General features: G+C 40.3%; 1 protein-coding gene across 1 annotated transcript in view; it reads right to left on the bottom strand.

Annotated features, from left to right (window-relative positions):
• The window catches only part of SHPRH (SNF2 histone linker PHD RING helicase), a 52751-nt gene extending 29107 nt beyond the window's left edge, over positions 1 to 23644 (bottom strand). Inside the window, exons 1-13 of the mRNA XM_084262256.1 lie at positions 23526 to 23644; positions 20784 to 21455; positions 20298 to 20427; positions 13706 to 13924; positions 13338 to 13416; positions 13052 to 13202; positions 11270 to 11375; positions 10577 to 10833; positions 9479 to 10174; positions 6118 to 6369; positions 5253 to 5331; positions 3267 to 3430; positions 2913 to 3169 (exon numbers count right to left, since the gene is read on the bottom strand). Coding sequence (XP_084118382.1) covers positions 2913 to 3169; positions 3267 to 3430; positions 5253 to 5331; positions 6118 to 6369; positions 9479 to 10174; positions 10577 to 10833; positions 11270 to 11375; positions 13052 to 13202; positions 13338 to 13416; positions 13706 to 13924; positions 20298 to 20427; positions 20784 to 21425 — 3032 coding nt within the window. The 5' untranslated portion in view covers positions 21426 to 21455; positions 23526 to 23644. The remainder of the gene's footprint in view (positions 1 to 2912; positions 3170 to 3266; positions 3431 to 5252; positions 5332 to 6117; positions 6370 to 9478; positions 10175 to 10576; positions 10834 to 11269; positions 11376 to 13051; positions 13203 to 13337; positions 13417 to 13705; positions 13925 to 20297; positions 20428 to 20783; positions 21456 to 23525) is intronic.
• Positions 23645 to 23923: the final 279 nt, after the last annotated feature.

Here is a 23923-nt window from a genome sequence, read left to right as displayed (position 1 = left end):
TGAGATGTCAAGGTAAAGAGGAAACCATGTGAAATGAGAACAGTGAAGATTATCAAGCATTGTTTTAAATTTCTTTTTCTATACTGGCTTGTAATAGTCATAATTAATCATAGGAATTTATTCAGAAAAGAATTCACTTAAAGATATAGGAAATTAAGAGGTAAGAGGGAGAAGCAAGAAGAGAGATGAGAAAGAAGCATGAAGGATAGCTTAGAGTAAGGCCAAGGGACAAGGAACCCAGGCAGGAAGACAGATGGGAAGAGACAGGAGAGTCTGTCTACAACACCCGACCTGAGGCTCCTCCTATGACCAGCTGCTGCTGTGAGACCAGACACTGCTCCCCTCCCTGAAACTCTGCTCCTCACCCTCATTCACCTTCAGGAGAATCATCTACACTTTGGCATTTAATGCCGTGGAATAGATTAGGAGACGACATAACTCCTGTGCAGTCTGGGCTCCTGATACACTAGGAGGGTATCCTTGACTAGCCCTTTTATTTCACTCTCCTTGCAACACCGCTCCAACTGTGGAAACTGAGCCTTGAGTTTACACTACAGTGCTACACTAAAGCAGGCTTTAAATCAGCATAAGCATAGTAAATAATTAGCTGAATTGAATTCCGCAGAGGTACTAGCAGTACACATAGCACCTGCTGCTCACACTCTGATGCTTCTCCCATTACTACTTACATTTGCAAAGCCATCAGCAGTTTCAAGAAAAACATCTAAAAGCAAGAGGATGCACATCTAAAGAATGCAATTTGACACATATCCTGAGACTAACAATTAAAGACAAAAAAGAAGGGATTTTTAACAAGTGGAACCTAGAAAACACCCTTTTGAAGGTTCTGTTTTGCTAATTGTGCTCATTTACTGCCCTCACTACACAGGTAGGGGAAAAAAGTCACCTATAAAATACACTCCAAACTCAGAGTTCATGTTCCAAGCCAGTTTCTCTTGCCCATATACTCCAACAGTAACTTTGTTTCCATCAGTTTCTCTTATTCTAAGTTCCTAGCACTGATCATCATTATCAAAAAAAAAATAGCCCAAACCAGAAGCCAAATCTTCTCTCTGTTATAGGAACATCCACTGCTACATTCAAGCTTGGTTCATACAAATGATATGTAAAGAGCACTGAGAAACTACTTTTCTTTGTACGTATGATTTTAAGAAAGGTTACATTTTCATTGCTAGGTTTTCCACCACAGTTACAATGCAGCTGTCACTCTGCAACTGTTCCACCAAAATCAGAGTGCTAAGCTGACCCCAGCATACTCAATTCAGTTCACACATTTTGTTTGTGGCTTGTTTTAAATCAAATAACCTTCTAGGGGCTGATGGTAATATTGATCTGTCCCATGTTTGAGTCCTTGCTTCTAAACTCACAGGTTGTCAGACAAAGTGCTACAGCACAATGACTACTATTGGTCCCTGCTGAAAGAGGTACAAAGTCAGTTACAGGTGCTTAAGGACTTGTCCTGGTTTTGGTCAGGATGGAGTTAACTTCATTTGTAGCAGCGGATGGAATGCTGTGTTTGAGAGTTAAAATGGGAGCAGTGCTGATAACACCCTGATGTTTCTAGTTGCTGTCAGACAGTCAAGGACTTTCTCAGTTCTTCATATTTCTCTATTCATGAGAAAGGAGGGGTGAAGCCAGGACAGGTGACCCAAATTGACCAAAGAGAGTATTCCATGCCAATTGAGTCCTGCCCAGGATATCGGGGGCTGACGGGAGGAAGGCCGGGGGCAGCTCTGGGACGCGCAGTTTGTGGGCGACGGTCGGGTTCCGGGACGGCTCTGGGTGGCACGGCCCGAGTTGTGGGTTCGGTGAGAAACTGCATTGTGTATCAACAGCTTCATATATTTTTTGCTCTGAAGTCCTGTTAGCATTGTTATATTTTATCTTTCTGCTATTTTAGTAAACTATCCTTATCCCAACCCACGGGCTTTTGGTTTCTTGATTTGGGGTTGTTATTTGCCCCTTCCTTTTCCCTTCCCTTCCCTCACATCCCCACCCTTCCCCTGCTCTTTTCCTTTAAAGAGCAGGCAGCTGCGTGGATCTCGGCTCTCAGCCAGGGTAAAACCACAACAGCACTGTAGGTGCACTGCATAAGAAAGGAGGAGTAGAACACAACTTCATAAAAAGCATAAAAAGAGACTGAATAGAATGGATGAACAAGAGCAGGAAACAGTAGAAATAAAACACTCACAGCCTTATCTGCTACCTGTAGTTTAAAAAAGAAGCAGTGCTCTGAGGGCCTGGAACAGAAAGAGCCTGTTCCGTCACAACCTCCCTCTAACTGTTTGCTAAGAGTACAAGCTCAGTGTGCTCTCTGGGCTAATGAAAGCTGATATCAAACTGGTATCTGCAGGGCACTTGTGAGGAAGATGATCCTGAAAGCATGCCAAAAAAACAGAAAAAAGAAAAAACATCTAAAAACAGCTTTCAGTTTTGGATCTACATTTACAAATTCTGCAACCTCACAATAACAGCATTTTCTTTGAATTTAAGAATTACTCCATTGTGCTTATTCATTTTGCTATTTTGTCCTTCATGAACACAAGTTTTGTAAGAAACAAAACAAAATCAGTGGGCTTATTCAAAACCGAAAAATAATCTGGTTTGTTTCACACCCAATCTGTCACCTGCAACACCCTAGTATCCACTGTAAGGGTAAAACATTACTGCAAACACAACTGCCTCAGTACTACATTCTTTAACATAAGAATTACACTAAATACCCTACACTGCATCCTATTCAACTCCTAAAGTCAGATAGCTTGGTATGACCTAGTTGCACATTTAACTAAAGAAGTTCAAAATTAGGATTATTTGAGAACTGTACAAGATCATGTACAGTCAGGGACAATTAAATAAAGCAAGTCATTTAGGAAGCAACAGAAACTCACCTTTTCTGCAATGGCAAGAACTCTCCCCGAACAGCTTGTGGATGACAGCAGGCCTGCCTCAGCCGCAGCAAAGGGTACAAAATAGAAGTCACGGTCCTTCTATCTAGGCTACTAAGCTTAAGAGTCCAGTCTGAAATCTTCCTGAGTTTTGCCAAAGCATCCTGGCAGCACACCTCATGCTGGCGATGATAGAAGTGTCTCTCCACAGGAGAAAAGTGAAGCCAGTGTACATTTTCTGTCTGAGGGGGAATTTGAATCTGAAATTACAAAAAAAAAAAAGAAAATAAGTAATTTTCAAATAAGGCTATTGATAAATGTTGTTCAGGAATTTTAAACCCCAAAGCTCATATTTACTTGATCAATCACATCCTTCTTTGCTGATCTCCACATTATCTTGGCAATTAGGCTGTAGAGTGGCCGTGGATTTTTCCTGCAGTAAGGTCGATACAAAAGTTGGTCCCACCAATGTTTGACCCAGTAAGGATCAACTCCAAGAAAAAGGACTAATCCGTACAGATCTGCCAAGAAAACAAAGTGTTTTAGTATAAAATTGTTGGTTTAATACTTGACAATATGCCTCAAAAAAAATTAAATTTCATAGAAAAGTTACCAGACATAAAGCAACATTCTGACCACTATCTTTTTCTACTTGTTTTCTAGTCATTCCCTCACCCAAATAGCTAATTTGATACAGGAGACCAGATTTTCATAGAACTTCCTGGAATATAACTATTTGTGAGCCACTGTCCTAATTTCAAGTTTAGCAGAACACAGTGATGAATTTAAACCTATTCAGAGCAGGCGTGAGGGCAGAAATTCCACGATTGCATATGGTTAACTGGATTTGCCAAGTCTTTCTATAACAATATTGCTCAGTGTCATTACTTCACAGCCTGCTGTGCACCAACTGTCTGTTGCCCACCATCCTAAAAAGGGCTGCAATTCCACAGACTTTTCTGCTACAGCAGAAGAAATCAACAAAACGCTCTTAGTTTTCTTACTAACTGAAAAAATACAGCTTGCATGTTCTGTCCAATTCAGAATCCCAGCATTTTGGGGGACGAAAGTTAAGGACTTACTGACTTTAAGTCCTTAGATAAAGTCTTACTGGAAAAATACAGAAGCTCACGTTTCAGTACTGCCTGCAAGCAATGCAAAAATAGAAATACGTGATGGTACCTTATTGATAGTACTTAAAGATCTGGTTGCTACATTCTTTATTCTGTTAGCTGGATACCAAAATCACCATAAAGCTGAGAGCTGCAAGACATTCACCAAATACATCATGGGCCAGAGGAAGAAAACTCCTGGGAATCATTTCTATGCATAAAGTAATTGTTTACCCAGAAGTTCTATACCACTTTATTACAGTAGCGCTGGCAGAGATTCAAATTAGTCAGCAGTTTTCACTCCATACGAGATGGGGGTTGCCTGAGTACAGCCTCAGCACCTGGCCATCGTGTATTCTGGACAACACTATCACACAGAAGGACTTGAACATGTCATAAGAGTCAAAAAAATCACTTCCTTCTCTAGTGTTTGCTTTACTGACTAAGTATTCTCAAAACTATTATGTTTATTTATAAACATTATGTTTATTTATAAATTTAATCTACTATTCCACAATGAATTAATCTACAATATTGACTTACAGAATAGTTATATATCTGAACAACAGTTCACAAACGCTCCACTGATTTATCCACTTTCAAACTCCCTGCCTCAATGTGCAGCACATTCTAAATCGATCAAAGAACACAGGGAGATAAACAAGTCAGTTCTCTTTCTTTTTTCTATCTCTGTCTGAAGCCTGTCTACAGAAACTGAGTACCTCACAGAAAAGACAAGATAAATGTCACCTGCTAACACGCAGCTCCCTACTCCACACAGCTCAGGCTTTAGGACAACTTTTAGAATTTATATTCACAGCTGTTGATGCCAACAGTAGTTCCTACAGGGCTACACAAAAAGCAAATACAGCTTTGCTTGCTCTATTTGACAGAAGCAGACTATCTTTAGCTGTGATATAGAGGGGTTACTATTTACCCACTCTGCTAAGTGAACACTGAAGAACAGACTTGAGTCAGCTCTCTGACATACAGCTTCTCTGCTGCCCAAAGCATTTCTCTAACTCAGGGAGATAAAGATTTCAGCTCTGCAATTTTTCTATTGACACATTTATTGATGGCTTTATTACATGTTTATAGTTTATGGCTTACTAAGTCAGAGTACCTAATGTATTCTGGGCAAAACTAGCAGTCATTTTAACTGCTTTAAACTGCTACCTAATGACCAGCACAAGAAAAGTCCACAGATGACACCAATACATAAAAAACTTACCTTCTAACCCTCGCTGCACCGGAGTACCACTGATACACCAGCGATTGATTCCACTTAAACGGAGAGCCATTTCAGCTGCCTAGCAAAAGAAGACAGAACCAGGAATGGAAAACCAAAGGCAGAGTGGAAACACAGTCTGAAGATACATGGACTGTATTTTTAAAAAGTCTGAACATCCTTCCAGTATGTAAAATTAGCAGACCTATAAGCACCATTGGTACAATACATATACAAAACGTGTATACAGTTATTGTGATGTTCTGAAAGTAAAGCTGGTAAAAGCCATATGCACTTACAAGTAATCAAATGCAACTAAGGGTTCACAGAAGGCAAACAGTCAACAAAAGTAAACTTTAAAAATCTAAATAAATAATTTAAGCCTACAAGCCATTACGTAACTAGCATTTTTGTTTTCCCATCTTGGGCAAAAAGACTGGACGAATACTAATTAAAATGATCTCACTCTGCAGACTGTGGCCCTGGTCTGCAGACACACTGCTGACTATTTTAGCTTCTAGACCCAAAGGACATATCCGTGCCTCTGAACCATGTCACTGAACAGGCTCGGGTCTTGTTTTCAAACACCATACACAACATGATGACCTAGTTCTTCAAACTGTCGGTATAGATTATGTTAAGTATTTTTTGAGCTGGATATACTTTGCAGGCAGCCAAAATTCCAACAAGAGCACCATTTAATAGTAAACATCTCCAACAAAAGTTTCACTTCTAAAGAACAAGCTACAAGGACAAATTACCTGAGTGCACTGAACATTAAGAGAAGAGGGAAGGCTATTGTATTATTTACAGTGAGCTTGTCACAACCTTTTCAAGTTAAATAAATGCATGACTGGGAATGCCATACCTTTGCAGTGGTGCATTCAACCATTTGTGCTTCATCAAGGCAGATCCTCCACCACTCCACTGCTACCAAGGGGCTCGGGATGGCCATGTAGCGCTTCTGATTCCTGAAGCGGCGCCCGTCCTCGCTGTTACTGTGGGGTATATCTACATAGTTCAGCTCAGTGCGGAGCACATCGTATGTCGTGATAACCACCTCCTGCTCTGCCAACATGTGTGGCTGCAAAAAGCCATGCTTCTTCACACCTTGATACACCTAGGGAGATGTGTATTCAACAGCACAACAGCAGAGGATGAAGGTAAGAGACATCTTAATAAAAATGCAAAAATACCAGTACAGCTTAATAAGTGAATGATTTTACAAGTGTTCCTGCTATAATATGAAATCATTCATAACACCTGTGTTCATATAGCAGCATGGTAAGAAATCCATACAAGTAACAGGAAATACAGTGATGCAAAATTTACATACAAATATTTATATCATCACAAAGCATTTTTTTTCCCTTGAAAAGAGGATTTCAGTATTTGCTGCAACATTAAATGCAAGATTAAGTTTTCTGTAATGTTGTACAGAGCAACATTATATAAGCCAGTGTTACATGTCCTGTCCTCTCCTTTACCTTTCTCCCCACTGCCACAAGAACTTCATGGATGATTAGGCAAAGACAGAAGTATGCAGTGAAGTACTTAAAAAAACAGAAGTTTTACTTCAGGTAATGTTTTATCTACAAAAAAGGATTTCTACAGACACTATGAAACAGAAAGAATACCCTAGCAGGAAACAATCCCCATGCACCAACAGTGTATTATTATAAACCTTTCATATTAGCATTTGTTCTAATAGCAGAAGTATATTTCTGATCGCCCTCATCATTTTATGTATTTTTTTTGAAACAGCAGCTTAAATAAAATGAACAAGCTAAACCAAATATTTTACTATATGCTGTCTGACTGTAGCATTCTACTTCTAAAGAAAAACAGTATGTAAGTCCCAATATACTTACCATACCAAGACATGTTAAGAATTCAAATGTGTTGTACAGCACAAAATATATTTAAAATCAGAGTTTTCTCATCTCTAGGATTTTTAGCTATTATTACCAGAGCTATATAGCAATCACCTTTTTTTTTTCCTTCTCATACAACCTTTTTCTCTTGTCCCCAATTTACCACAGAAACCTATCAAAATCAATTGTATCATCAGATACTTCTTATCACTTAACTATTAACACTGTTCACAAAATTGATAAGGCTTTCCTCTGACAGATGGAGAAATATCCCTGGGTTTTAGACAGGCTCTATATTCGAGTCTCATTTTCAAATAGTTAGCATCTTTCTATTCCCCTCTCATTCGGAGAGTTCCTGGTTTATCATACAAACACTAACCAAGCTGGCCCATTTCTATCTGCCACCACCTACAACCGCTTCTGCCATTTATGAAATCCACAGTCTTCCCAGCCCTTCAGTGTCAAGCTTGACTTGACTCTCAATTCGCATTACTAGTTGTTAAAAATACTAAAATGAAGGTGATTCTATAAAATCTTAGTTGATTCCCCCTCATGAGGTACCTCCTGATGATCAGCACACAATTTCAATGTTAATTTCACTGTTACTCTACTTTTCCTTACAGTAACCATCTTCCTCTATGTTTGTACATAGGGCAACAGTGTTTCTATCAACTGAAACAAACACCTCCAAAATTGGCTGTTCAGCCCCAGACTGTGACAACCAGGTCAATGCACATGAACTGAAGAGGGAAAACGGGAGAGGGGGAGGAAAAAAAAAAAAAGAGAGCATGGTCGCTGAAGTAACTGTTAAGAAGAAAAATTAAATAAGAAAGCTGTAGAAGTTTAATGACCATTTCCAAGTATTCATGAACAGGTTTTTTTATAACTCAGCCAAGTTTTGGTTGTTTTTTTCAGAGCAGCAGGAAAAGACAACCTGCCACAAATCAAGACCTATGGATAAATTTTAATTTCTTGTTCTATTGCATAAAACCATTAGAATTTCCCATGGGCTGTAAGCAGTTGAAAAAAAAGAAAAACACTTTTCACATGCAACGCAAAACCTGTTAACATTGCAAACTGATTCTTTGAAACATCTGCACTATTTTCATTTTAACTTCACAGAAAAAAACCAACAAATTTTCATTTTGAAGCAACGCTGAAAGCAAGTCTGGATGACTTACAGTTGGCAGTTAAAAGAAAATTAAAACAGTATCAGAATGGAAGGTGTCACACAGCTTAAAATACTGACATTCAGTATTTAAGCTATTTTACTGTTACCATGTAAATCTATTTCTGACAGCTTTCATCAGAGCTTGGTATAAAACTTGGACTAGGTCCTATGAAAACGGGGCAAATTTTTCAGCTTTTGTAGTCGCTGCACTAAACCTAATTATATTGGTCACATCAATGGCTTACTGAAGGCCTAGAATTCATTTCTACCTTGGGCATCTATGTAGGATAGCTGAAGGTATCAGAGATATTACTGAATACAAAGCTGCCTCTCTATAATTTAATACTACTGTTATTCTATTCAGAATATAAGGGTTCTCAAATTACTTCATCATTACAAATGTTTTATCCTACTAAAAATATGAAGGACAAACATGTGACTACATCATTAATAAAAGACAATGGCTACCTCTGAATACCGAGATACTCAAAAAATTTTGTATAACCAGTTACCACATGTATAATTAGGTTTATTTTAGCAATAGAGCTATTAAAAAATCAAGTAAAAGGACAATACAAGACCTCCAGATAAGCAACATCCCACCAAATAAAGTAGATATTAGAGACAATGCCAAAGTTGTAAAGGTGTTACTCTCAGTAAACATCAAGGCCCAACACATCTTTTGTAGTCTGAGAACAAGAAACTCAAAAGTACACTCTACCTACTGAAACATTTGTTTTTATCTAGAACGAAGAGAGAAGCAACTGTCAGAGAGCTGCTTGGGTGGAAAGGAATAGTGAGACTTGATGCTGCCAAAACAGTTATAGTGAGATGTGTTGAAGTTTTTTCAGAAGAAAAAAATAAAAAACCAACACAAACTGCCTTCCCTCTCAGAAATCACCTGGTACAACTGCTTGAAATTTCATTGCAGTTGATGAAGATACCTAGCCCACTGTATCATCTTCCAGCGACCAATAAGGAAAAACAGAAGAACTAAATGGTTGCAATCTTTCTATGACATAAATATACTGTGAGGTACCAAAGCATAGATCTAAGAGCAAGAAACATATAATGCTGACACAGAGGACAAAGAAAACTCTGAACTTGACATGATACAGAACGAGACAGGAAGGCCCAAGCCTTGATAAAATAACTCTCCAGACTATGAAGCTATATAATCTTACCAGAACTCGAAGAGAAGATGATCTTACATGCCTGTTGATCTCATCTACCCACTGATGACAAATAGAACTTGGAGAAATTATCAGAGTTGCTCCTGTGGAAACTGGTTTCATTGCCACAAGACAATGGGGACAGTAGAAGGGCTTAATCTTCAGATTCTCCTCTTTGTAGTTTACACATTCCGCATGCTGCCATAAGTAACATTTCAGGCACTGCACACGAGCTTTATAGTCAGCCAATCCAAGCTCACCACAGATGCATTCAAAACGGTATTCAGAGGTATTAAACGGGAATACAGAACTGGTATGTTGTACGCTGCTGCTGGCATGTTCTTGTGGATTTGAGGACTGGTCCCTTGGGGCTTCCTGCTGGACATCAGCTGTAGTTTTAGAAACATCAGAATCAGGATGACTGCTCACATCACTGGAGACAAGGAGTCTGCCATGTAAGTCAGGAGTCTTTGGGACCACAGCTTCCTGCTTAATGTTACTGTCTTTTTCAGAGTTCTCATGATCTGCTTCATATTCCCTGGTATTTTTGCTAGTGGTACAATAATCATGTTCTTCCATGGTGATATCCACCCGTGAAGGGGTTTTAAGGACATTTTCAGAAGTGACATCACTATTTCTTGATTCTTTGGTTTGAGTTTTAGCATTAGTTGAACGTTGCTTCCGAACGCATTCTGAAGTCCTTGTTACCTACAAAGTAAGAGCAACAAAAAAAAAGTCAGACTTATTCCTCATTTTTTTAAAATATATGAACACATCAAGACATAGATATTACCATTTTTAGTATCAATATTCAGTTTGGGGATTTCGTTAATGTCTACCACACAACTTCACAGTAAGAACAACACATCTGCCAGATCCTGCAGCACTATTTCAGAAGTATTTATGACAGTTTCAGTTAATATTTTAGCCCCAAATTTGATCTACTTATGTTTTCTGCTTCTTTGAACATGAACGTCAAAGCAAATGCTCATATTTTCTTCATGTTTATCAATAAGTGCACACAGGCAACACATTTGACATAATTATGCAACTGGTAGAAATGAGATCTACCTTTCCAACATTCTTGGAAGTAACCGAGGCACATTTTACCTGCTCTTTGGTTCTTTCTCGCCTCTTCTGCTCCTTGTAATTCTTTCCCAGCTTGAAAGACCCAGCCAGACCGTGTCCTTTGACTTGCTCTACTACTTGTTCTGCAATTAGTTTTTCTAGGGTTCTTTTGAGAAGCCGTCTATTTCTTTGTATGTCATATCTATATATAGCACTGATGTACTTAAATATTGCAATAATAGATGCTCCTTTCTTCACATTCATTTCCTTCACAGCTGCCAATATCATCACTCGTAAGCCTATACGCAGAATCAAAGCAAAAAAGTTACAGCTCATAAAATGAAAGTGAGTCAGATAATACGTATTACGGGAACACTGAAAAATGTACAAAAAAATAGGCAGCAGACAATTTGAGGTAGTCCTACAAATCACTTTTTCATCAAGTTTAAGACAATACTGAGTAGCAATAGAAACACATCATTGAGTTTTCTTACTGAAGCTTATAAAAAGAGGTGAAATGCATAAACTCTCTTACAACGACCTTTAGTTACACAGAGCTCTTTATCAGAGATCTGAGTCGGTAACTTTCAAGTGGGGATCACTTGTTTGTAGCAGGCAATCCTACATCAGTGCTAAACACAAGAATCATTTCATTCTGAAGAGAATAGCCTTGAACTTGGTGGCTAACGATGCTTTTTTTAAAACATACGTATTAAAAAAATCAAAAATACTTACTGGGATACTGTATTTTCTCCTTCAATTTAAGGTCCATTTCCCTTGGCTTTTTCTTTTTATTTCCCTCTAAAGGTTGAGGTGGAACAAAGAAGTTCACAAGTTTACCCTAACACAGAAACATTTAAGTTCAGTTATTAGTTCACATCTCTTCATAGTAATTCCAAACTTCATTAATCTTCTCACATTTGAAAAAACCATGAGCTGGTATAAATATGTGCTCTGATCTCACTAGTTTGCTCAGATAAGCTCATTTTCAGTGTACAGAATGATACGCCATGCAGCTCAGCTCCTTGGCAAATGGTGTTCAGCCCCTACACTGAGAACTGAAAGCAAGCTGATTGGGTCCTCCACTACTTCAGAATTAAGCTGCAGGAATCTATAGCTGTAAGGTAGCTATAGGGGAAAAATACATATATAACATACAGTTAGAAACACAGAAGGAGGTACACAATGCATATTAAAAAGCCCTACATAGTTGTATCGCAACTAAATTTATCTTTTTAAGGACTGCCTTCCAAATTACTATTAGTGATTAGGGAATAGTAATTTCATTCAAAGAGATGCATACTCAAGAACTAGAATCCCAAAAAATGCAGTGCCAATATTTCTGCATTATAGCTGTATTCAAATGACACTCCCCTTTGCCCTGTTTGATTGCTTTGCTATGTTCTTAACAGTGACTGAAATGAAACTCCAGACACTGAACCCTACAGTGAATTGAAATACTTGGGAGCAATTCTGACAATTGGCTTACATGAGCCAGGAGTCATCCAGAAATAAAGCACTTGTATTGTTTTGGGTTTTTTTTCCAGCACATCATACAAAGATATTTTATATTTGAAGACAAGAAAAATACAGATGACAAGAGGCCTTCTGAATTAATGGAATAGCACCTTTTAGCCACAGGCAACGTCACATAATTCTGTCCATTACAATGCCAAAAATACTAGCTGTCTGTCCCAGCTACTCAAATCATAAAACAATTTCATAACCTCAGCTTGCCAAATGCTACGGTCTCTAGCTGTTGTTGCCAGCTGATGTCCAGATGCTTTAGCGGTAATCTATCCTTCCTCACACTCCTCAGTGCTGACAAATCTTATTTTGAGATTTGGGTCTTTTTAACTGATAAAATTACAAGCAGACAAGAGATCATTATGTAAAGATGTACAATGAAACTGGCTGTCATGATTTCAAAAGGATGGACCCAACAGAAGTGGTAAGAGTTCACTTCAGGATAACAGTTGTCTCGTCCAGAGAGAGGTTTTTTTGGTTTAGTGGTTGTGTTAAGTTTTCACAAGATGCATGACAAGAAAAATGAAAAGGTAGAAAACCGCTGCTAAATAGGCACATTTATTATATGATATAGAAGGGTAGAGAAATCTTTATTCCCTGAGTTTAAATTGTCCCAATTCTAGCACAGAATTAGTGTTAAATGCATGTTTGATACCCCTTAATACAATGAGGTGAAGGGGAGAATGATTTCCAACATAGCAGGCTAAATTACATATTTATACACTCCTGGAGCGTAAACTACCAAAAGCCTGCTAACAGCACAGGTGCCCTTCAACAATATCAAATTATCAAATACTTCTCATGCAAGCCACTCCACTATTTATGCCACCAGGTATCGTGTCCTACAAAACAAATACTTTCACTGTACTTTAATCCAGATTTAAAACTGGACTTCTATAAAACAAAGTAACAAACTCAAGTGAAGAAGTGTATTTCCATTAATTTTGAGAAGCATTTTCTTAACACTAAATCTCATCCTGGTTTTCTTACCTCAGGCAATGTCAGATCATCCTGTTTAATGTCTGGTCGAGTATGAGTCAGAATAAGAGCCAACACTTCCACTGTTTTTCCAAGACCCATCTCATCTGCCAAAATACCTCCAGGCCACTGGGGTCCAGCAATCGGATATTCACGGATAATGCTAAAATTCAAGTACATTCCCAAATTGAAGTCAGTAACTACAGAATGATGTAGCTACAGAAGCATCTGCTCAGGGACACACAGAGTGTGTGAACCTTGAAGGTATTCTTAGGAGAATATAACTATGAAAGCATACCAGCCAGTAAATGGATTATAGTAGATTTTTACTCCATCCAGAGTGACGACCTCTCGCCATAAGAAGTGCAGTGCATTTTCTGTGGAGAAAAACTTCATGTTACTATTATGAGGTTCCCCTACAAACAGCAGACCACTCAGAATTGCTTGTCCATTTACAGACAAAAAGCAGACATCTAGCAGCACACTGCTTCATGACCAACATCGACTGCTGTTCAGCAAAGCTTAGTTTACAGTTTACCCACACAGCAGCTTATGAAAACAGTAATGAAATAATTAAAGCTTCTAATCAAACAGCAAGAAAACATTACTGCTGACGCCACAGTTTCACTTCCCACAGTTATGCAAGTTTGAGACCCATGTACTTGCCACTGCCTGGATCACTTGCGAGGGTCTCTCGGTGAAGCATCCAGTTGACAGCCTCGCTTTGGTACGGCCTCAGGATAGGAATTAAGGCAGGGTGCTGCACATCCTTTCTCAGTAAGTGGATCTCCTGCTGATGGGAGTGCCTTACAAAGTCATAAAGCTCTTCAATGTTTTGCCGCTCTAGTTCCATGTCAGATTCTTCCTCGTCCTCCTCCAGCACATCTGCACACACCAAGCCATTCAAGACACACATTACTGATTCAACTTCGTCAACGCTTCAGTAAACTTTGCTGCAATATATTTAGTTACCACATGAAAGCAAAACAGCTTTTTAAACCTATTATCTGAGTGCACCTGGCTAAGCTAGCAGCAGTAGGAAACAATGAGCACTACTTTCCTGAAAGTTAAGATGAAAATGCCGCAGTGTTCACAGAGGTATACATAATCACCAAAGCTCTTCCTTCAGAATTCAGGGATAGAATGACCAGACATTATTTAATTCAGACCTTCCACTAAACGTTTCCAACTAATATAGAACAACAAATTACTCACATTTCAGATTTAGATGTTAACATGGGTCAATAATCTCACAGAAAGAAGAAAAAAATAGAGTGGTTTGCCAAGGATTTGTACATTTTTCATGAAATAGAGCCTTTCTCAATAAAACAATATATTTTTTAAAAAAAACAGATTCTTTCCCATAAGCTCTCATGTTAATTTGAAGTTATTATCTATCTAGATAAGAAAATTATAGCAGTAGGATAACATGAAGTTCTCACTGCTTGCAACATTGCAAAAATTCAGACGAGCCATACATCAGTAATTAATATCCCACCTCAATAGATGCACCTTCTAGGACACCCTTCTTTTTACCCTCTAGGTAAGACCTTGTGCTTATATATTTTTCACATAATTTGGATATATGAGCCTACAGAGAACTGTGAAGAGAAAGGGAGGAAGAATTTAAGCAGCAGCATTCTAGGAAACTGACATAAGGGGAGAGAACAAAAGACTTTGGGAACAGGTTTTAAAAGTGTTTCAGGTCTCAAAAAGCATCAGAACCAATAAAACAGTTGTCAGCACTTAGCAAAGAACAGCTGTACAACTCTACAGTTCAAAAAAAGATATTAACCCTTGATAGTATTAGAGAGAAAGCCACCTTGCAGAACGAACAAACAAAAAACCCACCAAATCAAAAACACCAAAACCAAACAAAAAAACCCCAAGCAAGTCATTACCATCATTTTCATCACAAGGTGATCTTAAGATATATTTGAAAGTATAATATACTGATAAAAAGTAAATAGCTAATGGCAGGCACAATTAAATCAAGTTATACCCTATAAAGATGGTACAAACACCAGAGCTCAATATTAAGCTAAGACAGCTATTAGGACTCTTACAAGTAAAGCAAACACTTCCCTTCATTCAAGGGAATGGTGAGCGTGAAGAATGGTTTCCAAAACAACAGGAAAAGATGTGCCTATGTTTTCCAGCCACCAGTTCCCTACTCTAATCCTTTTCAGTCAATGGAAAAATTCCAGTGCTTCACAAGGCAAAGGGGAGCTCTGAAAGACATTAAGTTTCTACAAATTCATGAAAACTATATATAGAAGACTTGTAACACAAAGGCAGCAATCACAGTGCATGTGTGGGGCTACTAATGTTCCATCCAAAGGAAAAGCAGCAGGCACAGCATGCAGCTTTATATACCACAGAAACATTCCAAGGGATCCTCTCCCACACGTTCTTCACTTCATGGAAAGAACAGAGAAACTGGAGTGATTGCAGCCTTTAACTTTGGTCAATGAAGTTCATCTATGATGACACCTATCATTGTACTTGCTAAAATAACATTTTTCAAATCTCACATTTCAGAGCATAATAAATTGACTTCTATATAAACTATGTCTATCCAAAGTTTTACAGGGGAGCAAAGACTACAACATACCTCAAAGTAATTTTTTTTCATACAACTGTCTGTGTTTTATCCATACCTTTACAGCTCTGTTTATTCTCTCAAACATATTTTTGTTCTGATTAAATGGTTCTCTGTACCACAGAGACTTTCAAAAGGATGCTAAGGAAGTTTATCTCTCTTTGTTACTTATGAAACAGTGAATACTTAATTATGCTTTCAAACATTTCAAAGTGGAATTCAATTCCATAGCTTTCATCTTAGAATTTTTTACCTCTGAGGAACAGATGGCATTGTACTACCTAAAAATTCAGTTTTTCTGGTATGTTTCATAATCAAGAATTCTACTTAATTCCTTTAATGACTGAACTCAAGTTCTACTATTGAGTCTGCGGTAGGATCTCAGTTTTATCTGTAGGGCTTGGTTGGTTCCAGATTGGTTTGTATTAATGAAAATATAATGTTACCCCTCCCCCCCTTTATTCTAGATTAATGGATAACCTAGTGTTTCACATTTGGTATCATAAATTACCATACAAAGGCAAAAAAAAAAAATTCTTCTTTGGATAAAAATTTATTCTTGGGAAAACTGAAGGACAACAGCATATGCTATCATCATTCTAGTGTATGTCATACTATAGCCCCATGACACTGTGGGAAAACAACTTTACCATTCACTAGAACAAACAACAAATAAACAGATATTTTAGTCTTTATAAAAAAATAATTATAAAGACTATGGGGTCTTAAGAGGGACCTTAAGAAAGCAGCTAGCTGAATACCTAAATAATCTATGCCTGTGAGTTTACTGAAACAAGAAGCAACATGTAACACCATACAGCAGGTACAGAATACAAGGTTTTATAAAAACAGCTATTTATTAAACAAACCTCTGTACACAAATTTCTCAAAGAAGTCGTTAAGTCTACAATTAACGTTCAGGACTCATGAAGCTTCTGCATATTAAATATTTTGTCACTCTTGCATGCCCATTAATGCACCTATCCTATGGTTACCACAACCTGAGATGGAATTCCTGCCACAAAGTCTCAAAACCACCTAGAAATACATTTAATAGGACAAGTACATAGAGGAAAAAAAATATGTAAAATTGTAAGTAGGGATAAAGACTTTACATCCCTTACTTACGTAAATGCTTGTGGGCAGTTTTGCCAACATAAGAATTTGCTAACACAAAGCCTCACCTTGGAACACTGTTGCATAACAAAGTTCACTTTTAGAAGGATATTGACAAGTGTTAAGATACATGCCTGTTTGCAGTTTTATGAAAAATTAAATTAGATCTGTTTAAAACCAGGTGAAATTCAAACACAGAGTAAGTTTTTGGCACAGAATCAAGGCTATATTATTCTATGCTACATAAAAAACCCTACATGCTCATAACTTGTCAGAAAATATACCTGGTTTTACTGTGTAACTGCCTCTGGTCTTCCTTCCCGAATCTTTTCTATGTCTGTGATATGCTTAAATTCTGAATTTGGAGCATAGCATAATGCACACTGTGGACTTATATAGTGGTTTAACGATCCTGTTTTGTTCTCTATTACTTTCAGGACAATGCCTTCGATTTGTTTTGACTGACACTGAGCACTAAGATGATGCATTTCCTGAGCTATACACCTACCACTGAAATACAGTCAGCAAAGAGGCCATTTTCGAATGTGAAGTAAGGATTTTTCTGCACTGCACTTCTATTTATCTGTATTGAATTTATACTGAATCTCTATTGCCTAGTCTGCTTAGAAGCCTTCAGCTGTTCTTTGTCTCTATTAAGCTGAATAATACATTTTAAGTTTGCTGATAATGCCATCTCACTGATCACTGTATTTCCCAAGGCATCAGGGATACATTAAGCTGCACGTGTCTTTGTAGGACTTGATGGGTGATCTTCATACACATTAACCACCATTTATTTCTAGTCTGCACACCATCTCTCTTACTTAGTCATGTATATGGCAGTCATTGCCCAAAACAATAAGACTGTATTATTATTTTACACCAAGTCAAAATGTACATGCTGAAAAAGTTTGAAAATTTACCAGCTGGTAAAACAGCTCCTTTATGAACCTGAACTAGTTACTCAGCTTCTGAAAAGGTAAATTAAGACACAACCACCCAATCACTTCAGTTGACGTTCTCGGTCCAGTAAGTTTGAGGTGCACATCTTCCCTTTCACAGGCTCTATTGCCTCTTCACCTCTAAGCTACACTCAACCTTGTAGTCTAGGAAAAGCCATTTTTTTGTGTACTGAGGAAAAATGCCTCAAGTTTCAGCAGAAAATTATTTTGGGTCTCAAAATAGGTCACTGCTCATTTTCTGCAAACAAACTATTTTTGGACCTGCTTCATTGTGCTTTTAAACCTAAGCTGCCAAATTTGCTCCAATCAGTGTACTTTATTTTTAATGACTCATCTGCAATGTCTTCCCTTCCCCACACACTTAGTTATACTGACTCTTCTCTCTCACATTTGACAGTTGCAGTTTATTCTTTTTGTGCAGGCATGAATTTATCAGATTCTACTCTGTTAGCTCACCCTTTTAGCTTCTCTTTAGCAACCTACCTATCATGCCTTTTGAAATTAAGAACAATTACGTAGCGGGTGCTAGGCTTCTGCTGCTTCTGCAAAAGCACTGAAACTCAGTATATTACAGTCACTGGTACTAAGCCTTCTGCCACCATTTGGAATCCACCCTGCGCTCAGAAACAAGACCAAGGCAGGTTGTTTTGGTTGGTTTTGGGTTGTTGGGTTTTTTTAAGAGTTTCCTAAGCCATTACATCATGAAGTAGTCAGTGATCACCCTACAAAAAACCCTATATCACTATGGATATCATCTGGTAAACATCTTTGTGGTGGTTTAGCCCTGGCTGGAGGCCAGACACCAACCAAAATCAGTCTATTACTCCCCTTCTTAGTTGGACATATATTAAGAAGCCCAGGAGTCAAAATAAGAACAGGGAGAGATCATTCTGACAGCAATGACATGGGCAAAACAGACTCAACACAAAGAGAAGACGAGAGAAACTATCTAATTTATTACACTACACTACAAAGAACAGTGAAAAACTGGAATCAGAAGCATGGCCAGATCTTAAAACAAATGCAACCAGATCTTAAAACACCTTCCCTCCACCACCCCCTTCTTAGCAGACTTCAGTCAGAATTTTGCTCCCTTCTTCCCCCTGTTTGCAGTACAGGGGAGCAGGGACTGGGGAAAATGGGGTTCTCTGTTACTTCTTCATGAGCTGTTTTCCTCTTCCAGATCTTAAAACACCTCTAACCTCACCCCCCCCAGCTCCCTTCTTAGCAGACTTCACTCTAGTCATGATTTCACTTCCTTCTTCCTCCTGGTCGCAGCACAGGAGGGCAGGGACTGGGAGATGGGGGCTTCGGTCGGTCCCTTGCAAGTTGGTTTCCTTCTTGGCTGGGGGCAGGAGGGTGGGATGGGGGTGGGGGGGCATTCATTCCACACCCTCCCCTTGCTGCACTGTGGGGTCTCACCCACAGGAGATAGTCCTCCATGAACTTCTTCAATGTGAATCCTTTCCCACAGGGCTTTATCTCTTTATCACAGTGTCTCTCAGTCCCAGTCCTCCATGGGATTCCAAGCCTCCCCCCAGCAAACCTGTTCCGACACAAATATTTCTCTCTCATCTCTGTGTCTCTGATTCTCCTTGAGGCTGCAAGTGCTGGCAGGGGCTTGTTCCAACATGGGGTCACAGCATCTTCTCTGTGTCTCCACCTGCTCCATCCAGCATGGAGCCCCTCCACAGGCTGCAGGTGGGATCTTGGTCTTTTCCATGGGTTTCTCCATAGGCTGCAGGGGCATCTTTCTCTCCAGCACCTGGGCCGCCTCCTCCCCTGACCTTTTCTGGCCTTGGTGCGTCTGCACAGCTCGTTACATCTTCTCGCTCCCTTCTCCGGTGGCAAAATGCAGCTGCTTTTGGGTTTTCATTTCCTGTATGTGATTCTCAGAGGCGCTATGAATCCATCTCTGATTGGCTCAGCCCTGGTCAGAGCGACTTGTGCCTTGAATTGCCTGATGTTTACATTTTTGAGGCCAGACAGAGCATTCCAGCAGCCATTTTCTACAGCCCCCGGTCTCTCTCTCAGCACCCAGCTATGCAAAACTGCAACAATCTTCAATTCCAAAACGATGAAGGGACCCATATTTGTAAACCTACAGTGGCATATTCTTCAAGCTGTCATAACCGTGCATTTTGTAGAGTTTTACATTACAACTACTTTACAATATAAACCAAACAAGTTCTGTTGACTCAGCTGTGTGTTCAGCACCAAAAAATTTAACATCTGGTTCCTGTGTAAATCAGACAAGTGACTGAAGTTTTGTTCAAACAACCTACATGAATCAATGAAATTTATATTTATTCCAAAAAACGTAAGGTCTCCAACTTCTGTGTCTCTCAGTGCCTTATCTGTAGAGAATAAACATTATCACCTGTAATCTGACCATAAGTGTATTACCATATAATTAATGGTCAGACAGTAATACAGATATAATTAATAATGTAACCTTGACAATAAAGCTGCTCTAGATGGCAGGAATAACTTACTACTTTGTCTTACGTTTAGAGCTACTGCTTATTTTTTGGTAAGAAAAAAAAATATTTATCAACATTCAACTGAATTGCATTACCTGGAATTAAAAAGCTATAGAACTTTTCCATGAGTTTTTGAATCAGCTGATTAGCTCTCTTGGGTCTCCCACCTGCATTGCTGAGAAACTCTGTTTTACTTAGCCCAGCCTCCAGAAGATAAATTCCAACCTGTGGAATGGTTATACAGTTATACTGTTAGAATGATAGAAATACTATAAACTGAAATGCATGAAAATAACCACAGTCTTTGAAAAATAGCAGAGGTAGACACATAATAAATCCACTAATATCACCATTTAAAGGATACAGAACATGGCAGTGAAAAGCTTCCATGATTCCTTTGGGTAATGCATTAATAACAAAAAAACAACCCTGAAAACATTTACATCAGCATGCAAAAACTACAAAGCTTCATCACATTATTAAAATATATGGTAACTATTAGACTTCATTATTCAGGGCTTTAATTTTGTGTTTCAAACAAAAAAGTTTTTAAAATGCAAAACAAATACATGTACCCATACCTTTAAAGCTTGAGCCTCTCCAGGTCTTTGATAAAGCCCAATTATCTTCTTCTTTTGCAGCCATCTCAAGCCTTCCAATATTTCACCACCTAAGGTAGGTTCCACCAAAATACGTTGTTCATAAGCACCCAGGTATTCTTTTGTCTCATTACTGTACTCTTCTTCGCTTCTTTCATGAACACAAACCTGCAGCTGATCACCAGAGTCTCCTCTCATCAAAGTAAAGCTCCTCTCATGCAATTCCTCAGCTAGATTTTGCTCAGAAGGAAGACGAAGAGCAAATTCTCCCAACAAAGCTTTCCAGGAACCATCCACACGGTACGGCAAGACTGTAATGTTTAGCTGTACTGCCACAGGAGTCAGGATGGAGTAAGAGTCATCTTCTTCATTAACTGTCAAAAACTTAACAGATTTTGAGCCACTGCCTTGTTTTTGCATGAGATCTTCATCAGTACTATCATCATTTATAACAATGAAAGAGGCAGAAGAAGTGCTTGGACCTGGAACATGGTCCTCTTGAGTAATTTCATCATCTAACGTTATCACCTCATTCCTCCGGTCTTCATGCATATTCCAGCAGAGCTTTTTCTTCTTCTCCTCATCTATTTTTGAGGGAGGCGCACGTTTCCGACGACCACTCATTTTGCCGTTTTCTCAACGTATTTTCGGCCTCTGCAAGATGAAGCACATTAGGCATCAATAACTATTACAAAAATCAAATGCACACAACAAAGTTTCCTTGGGCAGTAGCTGCTTAACTTGCAAAAGGTTTGTACACAGACATGTGCACTAACTAAAACTACCTGTTCAAAAGGGACTTCAGTTTTACAGAGCCTCTCCTGTCCCTGTGCCATCACGCAAAGCTGGACACGAAGCATTTGCCTTGTACTATAGCATTTAGCCAGACATCTCCTGACAGATATCAACAAGAATGCTACATTTCACAGCTGTTACAGAGAATCTTGTGGAACAGATATAAAATGAACAGCAGGCGGTAAGCCTCAAAGGTGGAGGGTGAGAGCAAAAGCAATTCCACAAACAGAAGCGCAGGAGGTACAGGAGATTCATTGAGAGTCCTTCCAAAGTGTACACTGAGACGAAACTTCAAGCAAACTTCACACAGGGCTAGTTTGAAGCTGTCATTACTTAAAATATGGTTTAGAGCTTAACTATCAGCTCTCTCCTTAAAGGTCCCAAGCAACCTTCCTACAAGTATTGAACATTTTCCCAGGAAACTCTGCATCCTGGGACCTGGATATACAAAATGCTCGCAGAGACAGGAGCCCTTACTTATTCTATTGTGCATTTCAGCAGGACCAATCAGCAAACTAAATGCATAGTCTTCCTGATTTTGACTAACTGCAAAGCTAAGACACACATCCAATTCCATGACTGAACCTGGGCAGTGAGCAGATTATGTGGATAAAATACTAGGAAATAAAGTACACATGCTAAACAATTTACATGAAGCAGATTATGAAAGACACATCTGGGAAACTAATAACTACATACTCAGATACTCAAACAAGTAGGAAATTTTTTAAAAATCTATTTTTACAATAAGCCTGAACCTTCGAATATATTTATGACTTTATATTACAGTGCTGTTTCTTCTCAGCAAAGAAAGGGAAGTATTTAGATATCCATGTCAATTCAGCTTCTGCATACAATTTTTAGAGAAGTGTAGGAAGATGAGGCAAGTATTCTAAGCTATTAAATCCCTTACACCACATCCTAACCTTATGGAAGAGGGCAGAATTCCTAGAATTCTGAATAATGTTAAAAGGGTCTTAAAAAAAAAAAGCAAAAAGAAACCCAACAAAACAACAACAAACAAACACTAAATTCTGTAGTTGATGACGGTCAAAAGAAACCTGAATACACGAGCGTTGCTGTGTTGGAATTTCAGACACAACAGAAGGAAACAAAACGTCAACTTTCTCAAAATAACGCTCGCGCTGCTGACACACATACCCTAACATCGTACTCACACCGAAGGAAGGATTCCTGCACCAGCAGCATCAGTGCACACCCCGAGCTCCGCATCCCACTCGGATGCGCGAACGGGCGCGCACCGCTCTGCCCGGTTTAGGTCTGTTTAAAGCTCCTGCGGCCGGGAGACGGCCGCGTCTGCCACGTGAAGCGACCAACCTGCCAACAGAGGCAGGCGGAGCAACCTGTGGCGGTCCGCGGAGGTAACGCCGCGCCGCTGCCGGCGCTACCCACGGGGCCTGTGGAACGGCCGGGCTTCAGCTGCGCGAAGTCACCGCTCCGAGCAGCCCGCGGCTGTGCCGCGCCCCCGGCCCGGCCCGGCCCGCCGCCAGGACGCGGGCAGGTCTTGCTGTCCCCAGTGAGGAAAGTTACTGGAAACTCGGGCCAGCAGCGGCCGAGCTCGCCCCTCAGCAACCAGCCTTCTAACTCCCGCGGCACCTGCTACCGGAGAGGCCGACCGGGCTGCGGTTTTGCCTGCACACCGCCGGGACCCCGCGCGGCCCGGGAAGCCACGCGAGAACCCAGCAGCCGTCCCGGAGCCCCCACCGCTCTCCAGGGGCGCTCGCACAGGCCGCCCAGCCCCGCCGCGGCCGCACCGCCACCCCGCAGCAAGGCCGCTGCGCCTCGCCACAAGCCCGCAGGTCGCCTCGCGCGCGGGGCCAGCGAGCGACCCGGCCACCGCCTTCCCCAGCGCCGCCGCGACCCCCCGGGTGAGGGAAGGGGGAGCGGAGCCAACCGCCACCAACGTACCGGAGGAGCAACGCCGCTGTGCCCGGCCTCTCGGCCGCGGCTCCTTCCCCGCTTGGGGCAGGCCCCCTCGCCCCCCCGCACAGCGACGGCGGGGGGGCTGATGGGAAAGGGGGAACAAGGGGTTAGTGACCCCCCAGCCGCTGGCAAAGTAGGCAGGACCCCCGGGGCGGCGGAGAGGTAGGCGGGCACGGGGATGCGCGCGCACCCGCCCTGGCCCGAGCGGCGGCCAATGGGCTGCGAAGGAGGTGACAGTTCTCCCCGCCCCTCGCAGAAACGGAAAAAGCAACGGGAGGGCGCAGAGCAGCGCAGGCGCAGAAGCTGCCGCCAGGGGGAAAGGGGGGCGGGGAAAACACCCTTGCCCTTAGTGGGGCGTGGGTGAAGGAGGATCAGGACTGAGG

This window comes from Gallinula chloropus (assembly GCF_964237585.1).
Source record: "Gallinula chloropus genome assembly, chromosome: 3".
NCBI classification, from domain to species: domain Eukaryota; kingdom Metazoa; phylum Chordata; class Aves; order Gruiformes; family Rallidae; genus Gallinula; species Gallinula chloropus.
The sequence above is the reverse complement of the archived record's forward strand: the minus strand, read 5'-3'. Positions and strand labels throughout refer to the sequence as shown.